Below are 19,054 nucleotides of genomic sequence, written 5' to 3'. Positions count from 1 at the left end.
CCCGTCTGAACAAAAAACGGGACAGGTATTGCGCCAGGTTAAGAGACCCTCAGGCAATAGCTGTGGACGGTCTGGTAACACCGTGGGTGTACCAGTCGGTGTATGTGTTCCATCCTCTGCTTTTCATACCTAAGGTACTGAAAATTATAAGACGTAGAGGAGTAAGAACTATACTCATGGCTCCGGATTGGCCAAGAAGGACTTGGTACCCGGAACTTCAAGAGATGCTCACAGAGGACTTATGGCCTTTGCCGCTAAGAAGGGACTTGTTCCAGCAAGTACCATGTCTGTTCCAAGACTTACCGCAGCTGCGTTTGACGGCATGGCAGTGGAACGCCGGATCCTAAGGGAAAAGGCATTCAGGAAGAGGTCATTCCTACCCTGGTCAAAGCCAGAAAGGAGGTGACCGCACAACATTATCACCACATGTGGCGAAAATATGTTGCGTGGTGTGAGGCCAGGAAGGCCCCACGAAGAAATTTCAACTCGGTCGATTCCTGCATTTCCTGCAAACAGGAGTGTCTATGGGCCTCAAATTGGGGTCCATTAAGGTTCAAATTTCGGCCCTGTCGATTTTTCTTCCAGAAAGAATTGGCTTCAGTTACTGAAGTCCAGAAGTTTGTCAAGGGAGTATTGCATATACAACCCCCTTTTGTGCCTCCAGTGGCACTGTGGGATCTCAACGTAGTTCTGGGATTCCTCAAAACACATTGGTTTAAAACCAGTCAAATCTGTGGATTTGAAGCATCTCACATGAAAAGTGAACATGCTCTTGGACCTGGCCTGGACCAGGCGAGTGTCAATTTGGTGGTTTTTTTCTCAAAAAAGCCCATATCTGTTTGTCCATTCGGACAGGGCAGAGCTGCGGACTCGTCCCCAGTTCTCTCCCTAAGGTGGTGTCAGTGTTTCACCTGAACCAGCTTATTGTGGTGTCGTGCGCCTACTAGGGGCTTGGAGGACTCCAAGTTGCTAGATGTGGTCAGGGCCCTGAAAATATAGGTTCCAGGACGGCTGGAGTCAGGAAAACTGACTTGCTGTTATCCTGTATGCACCCAACAAACTGGGTGCTCTTGCTTTTAAGCAGACTTTTGCTAGTTGGATGTGTAATACAATTCAGCTTGCACATTCTGTGGCAGGCCTGCCACAGCCAAAATATGTAAATGCCCATTCCACAAGGAAGGTGGGCTCATCTTGGGCGGCTGCCCGAGGGGTCTCGGCTTTAAAACTTTGCCGAGCGGCTATTTAGTCAGGGGCAAACACGTTTGTAAAATCCTACAAATTTGATACCCTGGCTAAGGAGGACCTGGAGTTCTCTCATTCGGTGCTGCAGAGTCATCCGCACTCTCCCGCCCGTTTGGGAGCTTTGGTATAATCCCCATGGTCCTTTCAGGAACCCCAGCATCCACTAGGACGATAGAGAAAATAAGAATTTACTTACCGATAATTCTATTTCTCGGAGTCCGTAGTGGATGCTGGGCGCCCATCCCAAGTGCGGATTAACTGCATTACTTGTACATAGTTACAAAAATCGGGTTATTATTGTTGTGAGCCATCTTTTCAGAGGCTCCGCTGTTATCATACTGTTAACTGGGTTCAGATCACAGGTTGTACAGTGTGATTGGTGTGGCTGGTATGAGTCTTACCCGGGATTCATAAATCCTTCCTTATTGTGTACGCTCGTCCGGGCACAGTACCTAACTGAGGCTTGGAGGAGGGTCATAGGGGGAGGAGCCAGTGCACACCACCTGATCCTAAAGCTTTACTTTTTGTGCCCTGTCTCCTGCGGAGCCGCTATTCCCCATGGTCCTTTCAGGAACCCCAGCATCCACTACGGACTCCGAGAAATAGAATTATCGGTAAGTAAATTCTTATTTATAAGAGCACAAAACAAACAATGCTACAGCTAGTAAATGTTATAGTCTAATAAATTTACTGCATTCATTTCCTAACATGTTTTAATCAATAAAGGTATTTTGCTATTGACTACAAAGAAGAATAATCTGGCGTTCTGGCAAAACAAAGGGGTTTGAGTAGTGTATACTTTTCAGTCGAACATTGACAGAATGCAATGCAATAATTGAGGATAAATATTTCTAAAATTAATTATTGCATTACAGATAGAAATTCCCTTCACTATGGAAGAACATTTCTTACCTTTTTGTAGGCATTTATATGTATTCTAAAATGTGTTCATACTTGACCTTTTATTGAATAAAGTATCTACTTCCTACTTGAGTAGGAAGTGGGGTTTAAGTAGGGGGGCTGCCGCCCAGAGAGGGGAGGAAGCATGGAGCCCCGGGAGGTGCCGGAACCAGTGCAGATGTCGCATGCGCGAATCCCCAGCTTCTACGGTCTGCATTGACTGAAGCACATAGAAGCCGGATTGGGCTGCGTAAAAGGCAGGAAGTGGCAGACTTGGAGGGAGGAAACACGTCATGGACTGCATCTGGCTTCACTAACACTGAGCTGAGTGGCGGATTTTACGTGGGGGGTGTCTGCACTCCTGCAGCCCATAGTTAAAATCCTTGACTACTTAATACACACAAAGACTTGGTTCCCACCAATGTAACTGTATCAGTTGTCCCATACACTAAACTATCGCACATGACCGCATTTTCATGCATCCTGTCGTTTCCAGGTTTGTCCCGTCGAGTGTGCAGCATGCCTGACAGAATGACGTGGCAAGCGACCCACGAGAGCATGCAACTGGGGGTACACACAGACTGTGCCCGATATATCGTTTCTGATCTGCATCGGAACGATATATCAAACAATATCGTCACACTATATGGATTAATAGATTGACCATGTCGACAGGTACAAAAGGTAGACCTGAAAAATGGTCGACTGCTACAAAAATAGACATGAGCATGGTCGACACAAAAAAGGTCAACACAAGTTTGTTTGTCTGTTTTTTTGTGTCATTTTCTATGGTTAACCACATATGACCCAAATTAGTATAAAGAAATGTGTACCATTGCGGGCTCGCTTCACCCGCCACGCTTCAGGTAAGGTTACAACAGGTAATAGATGGTGACATGGATAGTAAATTTAAGCAAAAGTTGGGGGGGGGGGGAAACGTGTTGAACTTTTGAACCTGTCGACCTTTTGAGTGCTGACCTATTGACTGTCAACCTATAGTCTGCAACCAGTTGTCTAATGTGTACCAAGAGCGATATGTAGCCACAGATCTGTATTAGGGCAGAGCAGCAAGACCATATTTATAATTCAGTCAAATTGTGTCAATAGTCACCTTTTGCTAGTAAACTTCTCCAACATGAAGCTTGCATTATTTCAATAGTATACAAATTAGGGATTATTTCACAAACGCCTGGATTTTACTTGAGAAGATGTACTGGTTGGGGAACTCATCCATATTCCTCCTGTTCCTTCTGTAGCCAACATGGGGGGTCATTCTGATCTGATCGCTCGCTGTAGTTCCTCGCAGCGCAGCGATCAGGTCAGAACTGCGCATGGCTGACAGCCGACGGCTGTCATTGCCTAGCGATCGCCTCTGCCTGATTGACAGGCAGAGGCAGTCGCTGGGCGGAAGGGGGCGGCACAGCTGCGTTTTGTGGGCGCGGTCCGCCCAATGCAGGTGTGGCCGGACCGTGCTGGGGGCAGGCCGCAGCAGCTGTGTGACATCACACGCAGCCGATGCGACCCCAGGGCAGCGATGAGTAACTCCCGGCCAGCCACAGGAGCTGCGCTGGCCGAGAGTTACTCTTCAAGTACAAAAGCATCGCCGCTGTGCGATGCTTTTATACTTGTGGGGGGGCTGTCTGACATGCGGGGCGGACTAGCCCTGTGCTGGGCGTCCCCCTGCATGTCAGTGTAAGTGATCGTATCAGGTCAGAATGACCCCCAATGTCATATTTTGTAACACCCATCAGTACTTCAGTGCATTGTTAATGGACCAAGATTCAAACTGAATAATATATATATATATATATATATATATATATATATATATATATATATATATATATATATATATATTTGACTGTTCTACTCCATCAAATGTAGGAATCCTATAACCTATTGGTTTTCAAACTCTATCCTTAGGACCACAAACAGTGAAATAATTAGCTTCACCTGTGGATCTTTTAAACTTTTATCAGTGAGTAATGACTACAACTGCATTAATACCAAATACAAGAATCCTATAATAGCTTTTGTAATCAATCCACCAAAACAGATCTCCACTCTTATTAGGACATACTGTATGCTTTGAGTTTCATAGCCACTTAATACTGGATGGCATTTTATCAACCCAGCGACTTATTCCGATTCATGCTGTCGGGTAACTTACAACATCTGTGTAACGGCTAATGGAGGAATACAGAGAAAAAGTCAAAGTGTATTTATTCCTTAATTATTTATGCTGATAGTTTATTGCCCTGTGAAGAATTGGGTTTTAATATGTTTCTGTAATTTAGTTTATTTATGAAAATATATTTAGGAGAAGAAGAGAATGGTGACGGACAGTTGAAGCTTTCATTAAAATAAAAGACTCTTTATCGTTTTTGGGTTTTTTTAAGTGCCTTTTATTAAGTACTTGCTTGAGAGATGCTATGCTAATGATGAGGTAGTTCCTTGTTTGTTTATTTTTCCTAAATGATTCTAATTCTTTCTCCAGGTTCAAATGTCTAATGAGGAAGGAGAAAAATCCTTTCTGTTGCCTCCCCAGCCTACAAAGCAGTTCCTAATCTCTCCTCCAGCATCTCCACCTGTAGGATGGAAACAAAGTGAAGACCCAACACCGGTTCTCAACTATGATCTGCTGTGTGCGGTTTCAAAACTTGGCCCAGGTACGTTGTGTATAATAAAATGATAGACTGTAATATTAAATAGGTATATAATATACCTCATAGAAGCAAAATAAATAATAAAGTAATATATTCATATTTTGTGGACCTAGTTCAACCCAGCCTTACCACAATATATATTCTTCCATAGGCATGCAATCTTGTCAATTCTGTTTATTTTCCAATAGAAATTAATACAATAATAGTTCTATAATATCTCTCTTGATGATTGTGTATTCTGCTTCATTTGTACTTGAAAGATGATATTTAAAAAAAAAAAAACAATTTACCTGATTCCGATGGATCAGAACGACAAATTGTTAAAATCGTCCAGTGTGTACCCACTGTTGCTGACGATGCACACTCCCACGGGTCATCAGCGACATTGCCCGTCGAACCTGCATGCAGCTCATTCTAGCGATATTGCTAGTGAGGTCAGATACCTATTCCTGTACTAACTGCTTTTGTTTGCTCTTAGGGGAGAAGTATGAACTCCATGCAGGGACAGAGTCCACTCCTAGTGTGGTGGTTCACGTATGTGAGAGTGAAAATGAAGAAGAAGAGGATGATGTAAAAAGACCAAAACAAAAGATCGTTCAGACTAAGTGCCCTGCGCATTCCTCTGCCATTATAAACTAGTTTTGATGCTTTTATCTTTAAAAAGAAAAGAAAACCAGAAAACATATCTTTAAAGGGAAATGTAGATTGTACTATTCACTTTATGTATATAGCTAAAGACAATCTAGGTCCTATTATGAGAAGTGGTATAAATGCTGTATTTATTTTTGTGTGTTATATATATATTTTATTTGCTATTATGTATGTTCTACAGTGTATCAACTGTTTTAACCATTTTGCTAAAACCAAAATGGTTGACTGCAGTAAAATGTATTGTCTCCCATAGCACTGTTTTATAGGGACAAGAATGTTGTTGTCACTTAAACAAGAATTACACAAAATGAAACCTAGTTCTGGATGGAGCACACGATTGTTACATTTAAATAAGGATTATTTACTTACCTTGAGCATGGTGTCCCCCTGTTCCCACATGTCACCTGATACTTGCAGTGTTGCTCTGGCGGGTGTGGATCATAGGGTTGACCATACTTAGGTCGAAAGTGTCTAGGTTGACACCTGAAATAGGTCGACATGATAAAAGGTCGACATGAGGTTAATTTTTTTTTTCTTCGTACAGTGGGGGTGATTCCGAGTTGTTCGCTCGCTAGCTGCTTTTAGCAGCATTGCACATGCTAAGCCGCCGCCCTCTGGGAGTGTATCTTAGCTTAGCAGAATTGCGAACGAAAGATTAGCAGAATTCCGAATAGAAAATTCTTAGCAGTTTCTGAGTAGCTCGAGACTTAATCACAAATAGCGATCAGTTCAGTCAGTTTCGTTCCTGGTTTGACGTCACACACACGCCCAGCGTTCGGCCAGCCACTCCCCCGTTTCTCCAGAAACTCCCGCGTTTTTCCCTGGCACGCCTGCGTTTTTCCGCACACTCCCAGAAAACGGCCAGTTTCCGCCCAGAAACACCCACTTCCTGTCAATCACACTACGATCACTTCAACGATGAAAAATCTTCGTTCGGGCGTGAGTAAATCTACTAAGTTTTGTGTTAAAATACTAACCGCATGCGCACTGCGAACCATGCGCATGCGCATTTTTGCCTTAATCGCTCCGTTGCGAAAATCGGCAACGAGCGAACAACTCTGAGTGACCCCCAGTGACCGGGAACCCCAATTAGTAACATAGTTGTTGAGGTTGAAAAAAGACAAATGTCCATCGAGTTCAACCTGTATTATAATTTTATAATAATTAAATGCTGTATCCTTGGATATTTTTTTCAGCTAGGAATCTATCTAATCCATTTTTAAACTTATTGATTGAATCCACCAATACTACCTTCTCTGGCAGAGAATTCCATATCCTTACAGCTCTTACTGTGAAGAACACTTTTCTCCGTTGTGTATGAATTTTTTTTTTTTTCTTCTAACCTCAGGGGGTGTCCTATATAGCGAGTTTTTTGATAAACAAATCGTTTGATAAATCCTTGTATTGTCCCTTTATATATTTATAAATATTGATACGGTCCCCTCTCAATCGCCTCTTTTCCAGTGTAAACATATCTAACCTTTTAAATCTTTCCTCATAATTCAATGCCTCTAACCCCTTAACCAGTTTGGTGGCTAACCTCTGAACCCTTTCGAGTTCCAAGATATCTTTTTTTTTATAGTGAGGTACCCAGAACTGTACACAATATTCCAGGTGTGGCCGCACCAATGATTTATACAGTGGCAGGATTACACTCTCATCCCTTATCTCCATTCCCTGTTTTATGCATGCTAACACCTTATTTGCTTTTGTTGCTGCATTTTGACATTGCGTACTGCTACAAAGTTTATTATCGATGAGCACCTGAAGCTTCGCTCGCCATGCTTCGGGCAAGGTGCCTCGCTCCACTACTGCTGCGCTCAGCACAGGTTACCATTTCCAATTGTAGTCCACGTGGATCATAAAGTATGATAGTTAAAAAAATTGAAAAACTCATGTCGACCTTTTGTCATGTCGACCTTATGCATGTCGACCTAGAGACCGGATACCGCCTTGGCTACACTGCTTTAGGATTGAGCATGTCAGGGAGGCAATAGGAACGGTCATTCCTCTTCTATGCGAGCCTTCCATTTTCATGAATAGGAAGTTCACAGTAGAGTGAAATGGCAAAAATGTTCTCTCTCTGACAGAGACAAGTGGTGGTAGTGTGACACTGTCTGAGGCTTCGGGGGCTTCCAGACTGTGTAACGCCACACCCCTGGTAAGTAAATCTGTTGTTTGTTAACATGTAAATTCCAAAGTTTTAAAATTCTGTCTGACTTGTTGTTTAGCTGCTGATTGTACCCAATATGTTGGTTATCTGAGATGTGTGGTATATTGTAAAAGAGGTGCATAAATGGAAAGAAATAATTTGGCAAACCTTTCCCATAACTGTGAATGTATTTTATAGACTGATGTAGGTAAAAAAAAAAAAAAATACACTTAATTTTTTTTTTTCAGCATTATATAAGTATTAGCAAATGCCAATGGTGTAACTGTGTGTTAGATTTTATAAATATGCTATATTTGCTGAATGTTAAAAATGTCTTGTATTAAGTGGACTGTTAAGTACAGATGTGGCGGTAGTAAAAATCACTATTTGCTTAATTTCACTATACAGTGAGTAAATAAAGGGTTTGTGTGAGATGAATGAAATGACAAATTGCAGAACTAAAGCGTATTTTATAAGTCCATTCTTACAGTATTTCTGAACCAGAGGAAACAAAGTACAGGGAAAAACTACTTCTCCAAATTCTGAAAGCAACACATCAAATTTATGTCCTGATCTGTTCTGTTCCTTATATGGAAATGTTACTGTTTGTTTGGAGAATATTTCAAAATACTCTTTAATATTGGGTGCTATAGTTTTCTTATAAATTCAATTTACAGTTGACACTTAATGCTAGAGCTTGACCTTTTTGCATATACTGTTTGAATAGAAATGGTCTGTTTTTAAATTACTGTGAGTAGTCAAATAGAAATATATTTTCTAGTTTTATATAGCGACAATCTATATTTGCAGTTCTATAGAAAATCACTCTATTGATGGAAAGCCATTAGAATGGGTTTCTTACCCTTATTATATGGTGGTCCTAAAGCCCCTATGGGGATGTTCTAAAGGAACAGTTAATGCATTCCCTTTGTAACAGATTCATGCTGGTTACTCACATTAGACTGTAGTATCACTGTGTTGTATGTTATGTTATGTCTTGGTTATACTTTGCACAGTAATGAAAACTAGAAGGTGGAACCAGATTTTAGTACCTTTTTTGTTTATTAATTATAGTATGGTGTTTACTCTTTTTTTTTTTTTTAATTCTTTCTTTTTTAATGTTTCTCCTCATCACCAGTTTTCAAAAACATTCCTGCCTGGGTGCCACAACTGAGTATGGTGCATCACTTTTTGGGAGGGGTCGCAAAGAACATAAGATAGTCTATTGGATCAGTGTCCCAATTTGCAGGTCAGATAATGAGCCGATCAATCAGATTACACAAGCGTTTATCATCAGGCATATCTCCAGCATATGCCAGTGAGTTAGGTAGGAAGTAAGTAAAAGCAACCAAAGGTAAGGAGATAAAAGAAAACAGAATTTTGAATAGGCAATCACCGGAGTGGCGAAAAAAAACAAACCCCCAGGTAATTGGTGGATAGGAAATAGACTCAGATGATGGTGAGATTAAAAGGGAGGAAATGGAAAGAAGGAATAGATTGGCACACTGGAAAGAACACAAGCAAGTGGATGTCTTGCTGACAATAAATGGAGTGAGAGAATAGGTAAGTGAGGAGCGGTGAGAACGTAAGCATTAAAGTCTCATAGCATCCTGCATCATAGTGTCCTATGCATGTAAAGGTTCACAACACCCTTTAATTTTACCATGCATTTAAGATTCTTAACGCTAGACACAAAATGTGTCAGTAGATCGAACCTGTTAATGTAAACCACCTCTCAGTCACTGCCCATGAACGCCTGTCAGAACTGCATGGCTCTCCCTGCACTTCCAATCTGTGTCCCTGGCGGTAACCATTGGGAGGCATGTGCAGATTTAAAACCTCTACATTGGGCCCTGAAGTTCTAGAGGTGGCTGCTGACTGCACTCTCATTCAACCTCCCACAGCCTCTGACCATCCATACTTGACCCTGGGCCTAATTCCTATTTGTACGCACATGCTTTAGCATGTGCCATTTTCTCAGTTTCGCAGCTGCTCTTATTAATAATTGAAGCTGCCGACCAGGAATGGAAAGAGACGCCCATGGGAGCTATTGCAAACTCATTCAGAATTTGCGTACACACAGCCAATATGCAAAAATGTGCATACACACAACCAATATGCAGACTGGACATGGAGGTAGCGATGCAGGAACCATGTTTTTGTACATATGAGCCCGCTGCTGATGGCAGATAGAGGCCCTGAAAATGGTAATGACACGTTTGCATTTTTGCTACCACTCCTTGTTACCACCTCCAAATGGTCACATCCTGTCAATCACTCTCCCATGAATCCTCATTGTGATCGCAGCGACCTCTTGATGCATGCACAGTGCGTTTGCAGCACATGTGTAGTCTGCTGATCGTTCACTTGCGCGAACATCAGCCATGGAGTACAAACATGAATTAGGCACCCCTGAATCTAGTGCTGGGGCAAGTTGCATTCAGCCGAGAGGTGAACAGGATCTATTCTATAGTGACACATCCGTATGTGGTAAATTATCTGTGAAAGTAGAAAAATAAAAACCTGTGGGAACAGATTATGGTTTCCACTGAAGTGAGCAGGCATTAGTGTTTATATTAAAATGGCACCATATTTTACTGCAGGAAGTGTTTGTACGTCTACTGTAATGCTTTTCAAAGCTATACAGTCTTTTCAAACTGTCGGTTAGGGCTTTATTATTTATTTTTGACACTGTCCATTACAAGTTACTGACATAATGTCTGACTGTCAATCTAGCTGTCCTTTTTGTAAGGCCTTTCTCTAACGTCCTAGGGGATACTGGGAAACTTAGTTACCCGATCTAACCCCCATGGTAAATACGTTGTCCAGTATCCCCTACGGACTTACTGGTAGGTATTAAATTCCTATTTTCTCGATCGTCCTAGGGGATACTGGGAAACGTAGTTACCATGGGGGTATAGATCGGGTCCATTGGAGCTTGGCACTTTAAGAAATCATTAGTGTGAGCTGGCTCCTGCCCTCTATACCCCTCCTGCAGACTCTGTTTAGAAAACTGTGCCCAAGGAGCCGGGTGCATTCCTCTGGAGCTCCAGAGAGTCTTCTTCAGAAATGTATTTTACTTTGTTATTTTCAGGCAGCACTGGCTGGCACCAGTCTGCCTGCATCGTGGGACTTAGGAGGGGGGGGGGGGGGGGGGGGGACGAAACAACTTCTTATACAATTAATGGTTTGTATCCCCGCTGACAGGGCATTAAGCTCCTGAGGCGCTGTTTCACATACCCCCAGGGTGTGTGCACACGCCGGTAGCATGCCGCCACCCCAAACAGATGTGATGCGGTGAGTACAGGCACCGGGGGTCCTGGTTAGCGGGTCCCCGGTGGAAATGGCGGCATGAGGGCACGGCGGTCACTCAGCTGCGGGCTGAGGTGAATGTAAAAACAAATCTATGGCCACTTTTCCTGTCTCCAGGGAATTGAACACACTTTTTCAGGAAGTATGGGTTAATCCTATAAAAAAACATTTTTTTTTAAATTACATTTTTAAACCCCAAAGCGGTTACTGCATTACTTCCCGTTTTCCCTGACGATAGGAAGGTATGCGAAAACCCTCCGATTGTGGACACCTCAGTGTCCAGGCTGTCATGTTACATTGTATATTACCTGTCACCCTGAAAGACTCAGCTGGCCGTAAAATTGAGATCACACTCGAATCCATTTACACAGCTGTGGGCATCGCACAGAGGCCCGCCATGGCTAAGTAGTCTGGTAATATAATTTGAAGGGTTTCACACCATGTCTGAGGAGGATATCCTGACGTTACTGCAACATGAGTGAGGCGCTCAAGGAGATAGGCCTCCTTAATGCTCGTTCCAAGGCTATGGCAGTCTCGGCTTGCATAGCTCTGTGACTGTGACAATGGAGCGGATGATGATTCCAAGTAAGGAGTGGTAAATCTTCCTTTTACAGGGGATTCCTTGTTTGGGGACAAACTAAACAAGTGGATTTCTAAAGCAACGGCAGGTAAGTCTACTTAACTGCCATCTGCTGTGACTCCGACTAGACGTCCCTACCCCGGCCCCTCTCTACAGTCCTTTCGTGTGGCAAGGTTTAGGGGCAGGGCCAGAGGCGCTCGGATGCAACCAGAGGTACTAGAGGGACATCTTGAAAACCTGCAGCTGCTGGGACTCTGGACCAGGCCTCCAGATCCTCCTCCATTAAGACCTCCGTGTGACGCTTGGCCCTAGCTGCAGGGGGACTTTCAGGTGGGTGCTCAACTACAATATTTTGCCCAGGTATGGGAAAATACCTGCCGGGATCCTTGGGAGAGGGACCTCGTTTCCCAGTGTTACCGGTTGGAATTTCATGTACTCCCTCCTCTGTTTCAGGGCCACAATGCCAGTGTCAAGGATACTCCTCTGGGTGGAAGCCAACGTAAGGGTCATTTCGACTGTGTTCATTCCGGGAGTAGACAACTGGGAAGCAGACTTCCTCAGCAGGCACGTCCTCCATCTGGGGGAATGGGGCCTTCACTCCTCAGCAGGCACGTCCTCCATCTGGGGGAATGGGGCCTTCACCCTCAGGGGTTTCAACAGCTAGTTCACCGTTGGGGCTGTCCACACATAGACATGATGGCTTCTCGTCTCAATAAGAAGCTGCATCGCTACTGTTCCAGGACGAGGGATCCGCAGGCTGCAGCGGTGGACGCTCTGACGGCACCGCAGACTTGCCAGTTCGTGTATCTGTTTCCTCCGATTCCTCTCATTCCCAGATTTCTAAAAAGACTTAAAAGGTGAAAACATTCAGGTAATTCTAATTTCCCGGTTTGGCCTCGCTGAGCCTGGTATGCGGACCTCCTGACCAAGTCACTCGAAGAGCCCTGGCCTCTACCTCTTCTCAAGGATCTTCTTCAGCAAGGTCCGTTCGTCTTTCCAGACTTACCATGGTTACGTTTGACGGCTTGGAAGTTGAGAGGGAGATTCTAGGCAGAAAGGGTCTTCCCTCCAGGGTTATTTCAACTATGGTACAGGCCCGTAAGGTGGTCACGTCTAAGCATTACATCGTATCTGGTAGAAATATTTCTCGGTGTAAAGGTAGAGGTTATTCTGCTGTGGAATTTCGACTGGGCCGCTTTCTGCTTTTCCTGCAAGCAAGTGTGGATTTGGGCCTACGGTTAGGCTCCATCAAGGTTCAGATATCTGCTCTCTCCATCTTCTTTCAGAAACAGCTGGCTGTACTTCCTGAAGTACTGGCATTCTTGAAGGGCGTTCTTCGCATTCAACCGCCCTTTGTTCCTCCCACGGCCCTGTGGGATCTCGTTGTGGTGCTGACCTTTCTCCTGTCAGACTGGTTTGAACTTCTTCACAGGGTGGGCTTGAAATATCTTACTTGGAAGATGTTGCTGGCATTGGCCTCTGTGAGGCGTGTGTCTGAATTGGGGCCCTTAGCCTGTAAGAGCCCTTATTTGTTATTTCATGAGGATAGGGCGGAGCTCAGGACTCGCCCACAGTTTTTGCCGAAGGTGGTTTCGGCTTTTCACATTAATCAACCGATAGTGGTTCCTGTGATGTCGGACACAACAGTTGCTCCAAAGTCCTTGGATGTGGTTCGGGCTTTGAAGATTTACGTCAAGAGCACGGCTCGTCATAGGAAGTCTGACTCCCTCTTTGTCCTTTATGAGGATGTCCTGCTTCTAAGCGGTCCATTGCTCGTAGGCTCAGGTTGACTATTTAACAGGCCTATTCTTCAACAGCATTGCCGCTGCCGAGTTCTATTCAGGCTCACTCCTCTAGGTCAGTGGGTTCTTATTGGGCGGTTGCCCGTGGCGTCTCGGCCTTGCAGTTGTGCTGAGCTGCTACTTGGGCGGGTTTGAACACTTTTTTTGTCAAATTCTACAAGTTGACTACTGAGGACCTTTAGTTGGTCGCTCGGTTTTACAGGGGTCTCAGTACTCTACCACCCGTTCTGGGAGCTTTGGGACTTCCCCATGGTAACTACGTTTCCCAGTATACCCTAGGACGTTAGAGAAAATAGGAATTTAATACCTACCGTTAATTCCTTTTCTCGTAGCTGTTGCTATCCCTGTTCCTTGTTTTGTTAGTGTTGCTATCCTTCGTTTTGGGTAGCACTGCTACCTTTTGTTGATATTGTATGTTGGTTCGTTACGTCACCGCTGTATATGTTATATCCTTCTCTCAAAGTATGTCCGTCTCCTCTGGCACAGTTTTCTTAAACTGAGTCTGCAGGAGGGGCATAGAGTGGAGGAGCCAGCACACTAATGATTTCTTAAAGTGCCAGGCTCCAATGGACCCGATCTATACCCCCATGATAACTACGTTTCCCAGTATTCCCTAGGACGTTAGAGAAAATAGGAATTTAATACCTACCGGTATACCATGGGGGTATAGATCGGGTAACTACGTTTCCCACTATCCCCTACGGACTACGAGAAAATGAATTACCGGTAGGCGTTAAATTCCTATATTCTCATTTACATATTTTTGTTATGTCCGTGTACAAAACATAGTAGTCTATGGGGTAAATTTATCAAGCAGCTTTTCAGGAGTGGATTTTGTCTGGGTTCATATCTGCTGTACATTACCCACCTATCACTGGACTTATTATGTAGCGGTTTGCATGGTTACACCTCAAGTTGCCGGTTCAAAACCCTCCAAACCTTCTGCCGTGTTGAAGGGAAAAGCTGTGATTTTTGCTTTTGTTTGATGGTATTGTAAGTAGCATTTCTTTAATATGTATTGGTCATTGTCTCTAGGATGGCTTTTTGTGGCATGTTGGGCTTGAAAGTGGCTGCTATAAAGCAAATTTCCATTGATTTTGGCTGTTTGATAAATTCATAATGGTGTATATCCAATGTGCTATGAAACAGATTTTTGTTTTTATGGTGTATATTTTCACATTCATCACCACATATTAATAAGTTTAGTGAACTCAATTTAGTGAATTCAGTGATCACTTTTTGGTTTATTAATACTTTTGAAGTTTCTTTAAGTCATCTCTGTAGATGCAAACAACTATGCAAATTTTGGGACTGCATCATTAAGAGGTTAATTTACTATGGGTTGGTTTCTTGTGTTAGCAAATCTATTCTGTTTTCAGGTCCAAATATTGGGGTTCAGCATCCTGCAGTTTGGAGGCTTATAACACAAACTATCCAATGTAAAATCCTTTATATTCCCTAGCAATCTCGCCAGAAGGCCTGGTCCTTTAGGGGCCCACCAGCCCACTAAATGGTTTACCGGCACATTAAGAGTACTGGTCCATTGTTGAGTAGCACTGGACCCCTCCTGATATCCCTCACCATTTATTGTTAGGGCGAAACCATTAAAATTGAATGCAAGTGCATCTGGCCCTGCAAGTATAAGCATGCACAGAGAGTACATAAGTGTTTGTGTATGCTGGGATTTTTAGAACTACAAGTACATGAATGGGCATACAGTAGGTACCAGTGCATACCGTCACTTGTATTTACACCATTGTGGTAGTAGTTCCCCTGTAATACAGAACTAAATATATTGCACCAATATGACAAAAAAAGTTAATAGCCCTGTCTGGAAAGAAGTGTGCCGGTAGGATTGCTACCGATAAGTGCTCCCATAGTGATTACCAGTTTTACCATTTGGATTGCGTCAGACTAAGAAAGAATGATTATGCTAAGTATTATGGGAACAGGAGTAGGCAGGGTTCAGACTTGAATTGCTGTTAATAGTATTAAACTGTCAGTATGATGAACTCTTAAAAGGAGTACTATTTACCTGTTCAGGAAAGTCTTCCACTGCTCTTCTTGCCCACCAGAGTATAATTGACTTTTATCTATAAGGCGCCACAAAGTAAACATAGACAGCATTTTACAGTAACATGCTATCAGAGCATATGCACAAGGGCCCTCATTCCGAGTCGTTCGCTCGTTCTTTTTTTTCGCATCGCAGTGAAAATCAGCTTAGAGCGCATGCGCAATGTTCGCACTGCGACTGCGCTAAGTAATTCTGCTATGAAGAAAGTATTTTTACTCACGGCTTTTTGTTCGCACCGGCGAACGTAGTGTGATTGACAGGAAATGGGTGTTACTGGGCGGAAACACGGCGTTTTATGGGCGTGTGGCTGAAAACGCTACCGTTTCCGGAAAAAACGCAGGAGTGGCCGGAGAAACGGGGGAGTGTCTGGGCGAACGCTGGGAGTGTTTGTGACGTCAAACCAGGAACGACAAGCACTGAACTGATCGCACAGGCAGAGTAAGTCTGGAGCTACTCTAAAACTGCTAAGTTTTTTTTGTTCGCAATATTGCGTAAACTTCGTTCGCACTTTTAAGATGCTAAGATACACTCCCAGTAGGCGTAGACTAAGCGTGTGTAACTCTGCTAAATTCGCCTTGCGACCGATCAACTCGGAATGAGGGCCAATATACAACAACATGCCGCAGCATAAGTACCAAACCTAAATATTGCACCCTGACTAGGACCAATAACTGTAGTATGATCATAGGTAGGACAACTTGCTGAAGCTAGAAGGAGTCATGGGTGGCAGTCATTTAGTTCTCCCATTTTCCTGTACAGAGAGTATGGGCAAGCAGTCAGAGTTACTGAAGAGGATAAAGAGACAATGTAGTGGATCACTGGTGATAAGGGAGGAGGAACCTGCCTGCATTACATATACAGTTGTGTCCTCCTACATCTAGCCTCAATATTCAGCATGAGGTGCCTGGTGCAAGTGAGCTGCCAGGTCCCGTGCAGTTCCGCCAGCATGGGCCTTTCTTTTTTTTTTTTTGTTGCTGATAATACAATGCAATAAATGCACCTAGGAGAGGGTGCTGATTAATTTGACATGCGACATTTGTTTGTTGTGTGTATCTGAGTTGGTATACGAAGCACAACATAATTTATACTCGAAAAAAGCTGCAGCTGCTACTTTGTAGCACTTTTTTGTATAGATAAGGAGATTCAAAGACTCAGACGCGCACAGGTATACAAGTGTCACATATCAAATTAATCCACAGTCACCTGGTGCATCCTAGCTGCATCGCGTTGCCACTATGATGCATTTTTAGCAAAAAAGACGCCCCACACTAGCAGCAGAGTCTCACGGGCCTTGAACGGTTTGATTATTAGGTCATTTCCCCACTGCTAACGTGTGGTGACCCATAAATTCCAGGTTAAGCCCCACAGCATGCATTTAACGCAGATTTTTCCTTGCAGCTACTAAAATTGCAAGAGAAAATACGCAGTGCACCCACTGGGGCTTGGTGCGTGGGGTAGGGACACCTGTTTCAATAGCTCAGGGTTGAAATTTAGCCACTGGGTAAACCCCACAACAAATTGAATGTCCCATATATTCTTTGTTTCCTTCAACTTATTAACTGTAACTTGTGCAGGTTCATTGGGAATTAACACTGGTACTACCTTTACTGGGATCCTTTAGCTAAAATGTGGGCTCTCATTACCTCTGTCCCTACTTCCTGGTCTTTTAGACGCTCATACATCGGATGGTATCTAGAGCCTCTGGAAAATGTATATGGCGCAGTAAGAATGTCCCTACAAGGTCAAGCTTGCTTTTTCTCATAATGCACGGTTTGGTGTATAATAAATCTACCACGAGCAAGAGGACATCAGAACTAATTTTATTACATGTGTCACTTTTGTTGGTTTTCTGATTTGTATTCTATTGAAGTGCGTCTAAAATTGCTGTGCTACAAAAGTGTAACTGGAGAATGCAAAATGTGTTTTATTGACATTATAGTGTAAAAGTTGAGTTTCCAGCATCACTGTCTAGCTAAATACTTCAAGCCCTGTGCACCTATTTATATACTCCTTCGCTACCACTGTCTGCACATTTAACTGATCCCACCCAGCAAACTTAGGTTCATTTGTCAACTAAATAGTGCAGGAACGCAGCAGGTCCACCCAACTCCTCTCATTGATCAGAACAGACTTTTACACCCGTGCAGGTACTACCATATTGGCAGAAGATCTGTGCCCTTATGTGTGAAAACAGCTGCATTTGTTTAAAGATAGGTATGCAGTGTCACAAAAGATTAAGGGGGTAGAGTTACTATCTGCCCATGATTTGCGGCTTTGACAATTGGATTTCAAAAGACAATAGTAATTAATGCTAAACAAGGCTGATTTATCATTAATCATTATTGCTCTCTGAAATCAGTCAAAGCCGCCAATTGGTGGCAGCGTTGTGAACCCGACTGATAGTAAATGCCCCTAAGTTAAAAAAAATTCTTAAGGTGAGAAGAACAAATCATTATTATTATTATTTATTATTATTATTGTTTACTCTTCCAAAAAAGAAAGTGGAAAGCAATTTCATTTGTGATTTACTTTGACATCTTTCCATCCCCTCAAGATCCTATGCCTTTTAATTACAGTATTGGTTTTGAGACCAAACTATAATTATTATCCCCCCCTCCCCCCTCCCCCACCGACAGTAATATATATAGTCGTATATAGAGATTTTACAAAGCCTTCTGCACTTATTTAAAGCTTGTTTTAAAGAAACTTGGATTTTGAATTTTATGTGTCTCCCAAAATGTTGTAGTTTTGATCCTCCCTATATTTGCACCACAATTTGTTGTCAAAACTGTATTTTATAATGTATAGACTATGCATTTTAAGCATCCAAGTTACCATAAAATAGCCAGGTGGAATGACAAGGTATTATATATGAATAACAGAAGGTTTTTATTTTATTTTCCCCCTCCCAAGCTGAAATTATATTTTCCTTTAATTTTGGAATCAAAGTTTTAATACTGTAAATCACTAGTGCTCAACCGTATGCTTTTTGTAAGTGTCAAATAAACTTTCAGCAATGCCAACATTTTGTATATCCAAAAGTTTTTGGCATCCCAATAAAAATGTAACCGAATAGTACATGTTCATTGTTCATTTTGTTGCAATGTGTACTTGTCTACAATAAAGTCTATCCAGTGTCCTAATTCTTGTCGTTGTCTCTATTTTATAAGAGAAAGAAAGAGTTGTTGTACTTAAAACTGTTAAATACAACCTAAGTTCTTTATCTAATTATACGTCAGCCACACTCATACCTGCTCAAACTGCATATTAAATAGCACTGGATAAACCATGTCCTATTCTTCTATGCCTGTCAGTGCACTTGTATCTATTTTCCATGTATTGTGTTCTTGAAAGTCATTTAAGCAACTCATACTGTACCCAGCATTGCTATATACACAGTAGAGTCACATTATTATGACCACCTCCTACATTTGATGTCGGCAACGTGTAGCCCATGAAAGTACATCACGTGTCGTGCACTGGCTTGGTGGGTATATAAGGTGTGCAATAGGCAGTCTGCACACATCACTCGTTGTGGTCATGGGTAAAAACAGGATTTTAATACCTACCGGTAAATCCTTTTCTCCTAGTCCGTAGAGGATGCTGGGGTCCACTTCAGTATCATGGGGTACAAACGGTTCTGCAGGAGCCATGGGCACTTTATGACTTTTTCAG

At 42.8% G+C, this 19,054-nt stretch overlaps 1 protein-coding gene across 1 annotated transcript in view; it reads left to right on the top strand.

Moving 5' to 3' along the window:
* RCAN3 (RCAN family member 3) overlaps positions 1-18,522 on the top strand; it is a 79,669-nt gene extending 61,147 nt beyond the window's left edge. Inside the window, exons 4-5 of the mRNA XM_063954289.1 lie at positions 4,640-4,811; positions 5,287-18,522. Coding sequence (XP_063810359.1) covers positions 4,640-4,811; positions 5,287-5,447 — 333 coding nt within the window. The 3' untranslated portion in view covers positions 5,448-18,522. The remainder of the gene's footprint in view (positions 1-4,639; positions 4,812-5,286) is intronic.
* The last annotated feature ends 532 nt before the right edge of the window (positions 18,523-19,054 follow it).

Source organism: Pseudophryne corroboree, chromosome 2, assembly GCF_028390025.1.
Source record: "Pseudophryne corroboree isolate aPseCor3 chromosome 2, aPseCor3.hap2, whole genome shotgun sequence".
NCBI lineage: Eukaryota > Metazoa > Chordata > Amphibia > Anura > Myobatrachidae > Pseudophryne > Pseudophryne corroboree.
This window is presented reverse-complemented; position numbering and strand designations above follow the sequence as displayed.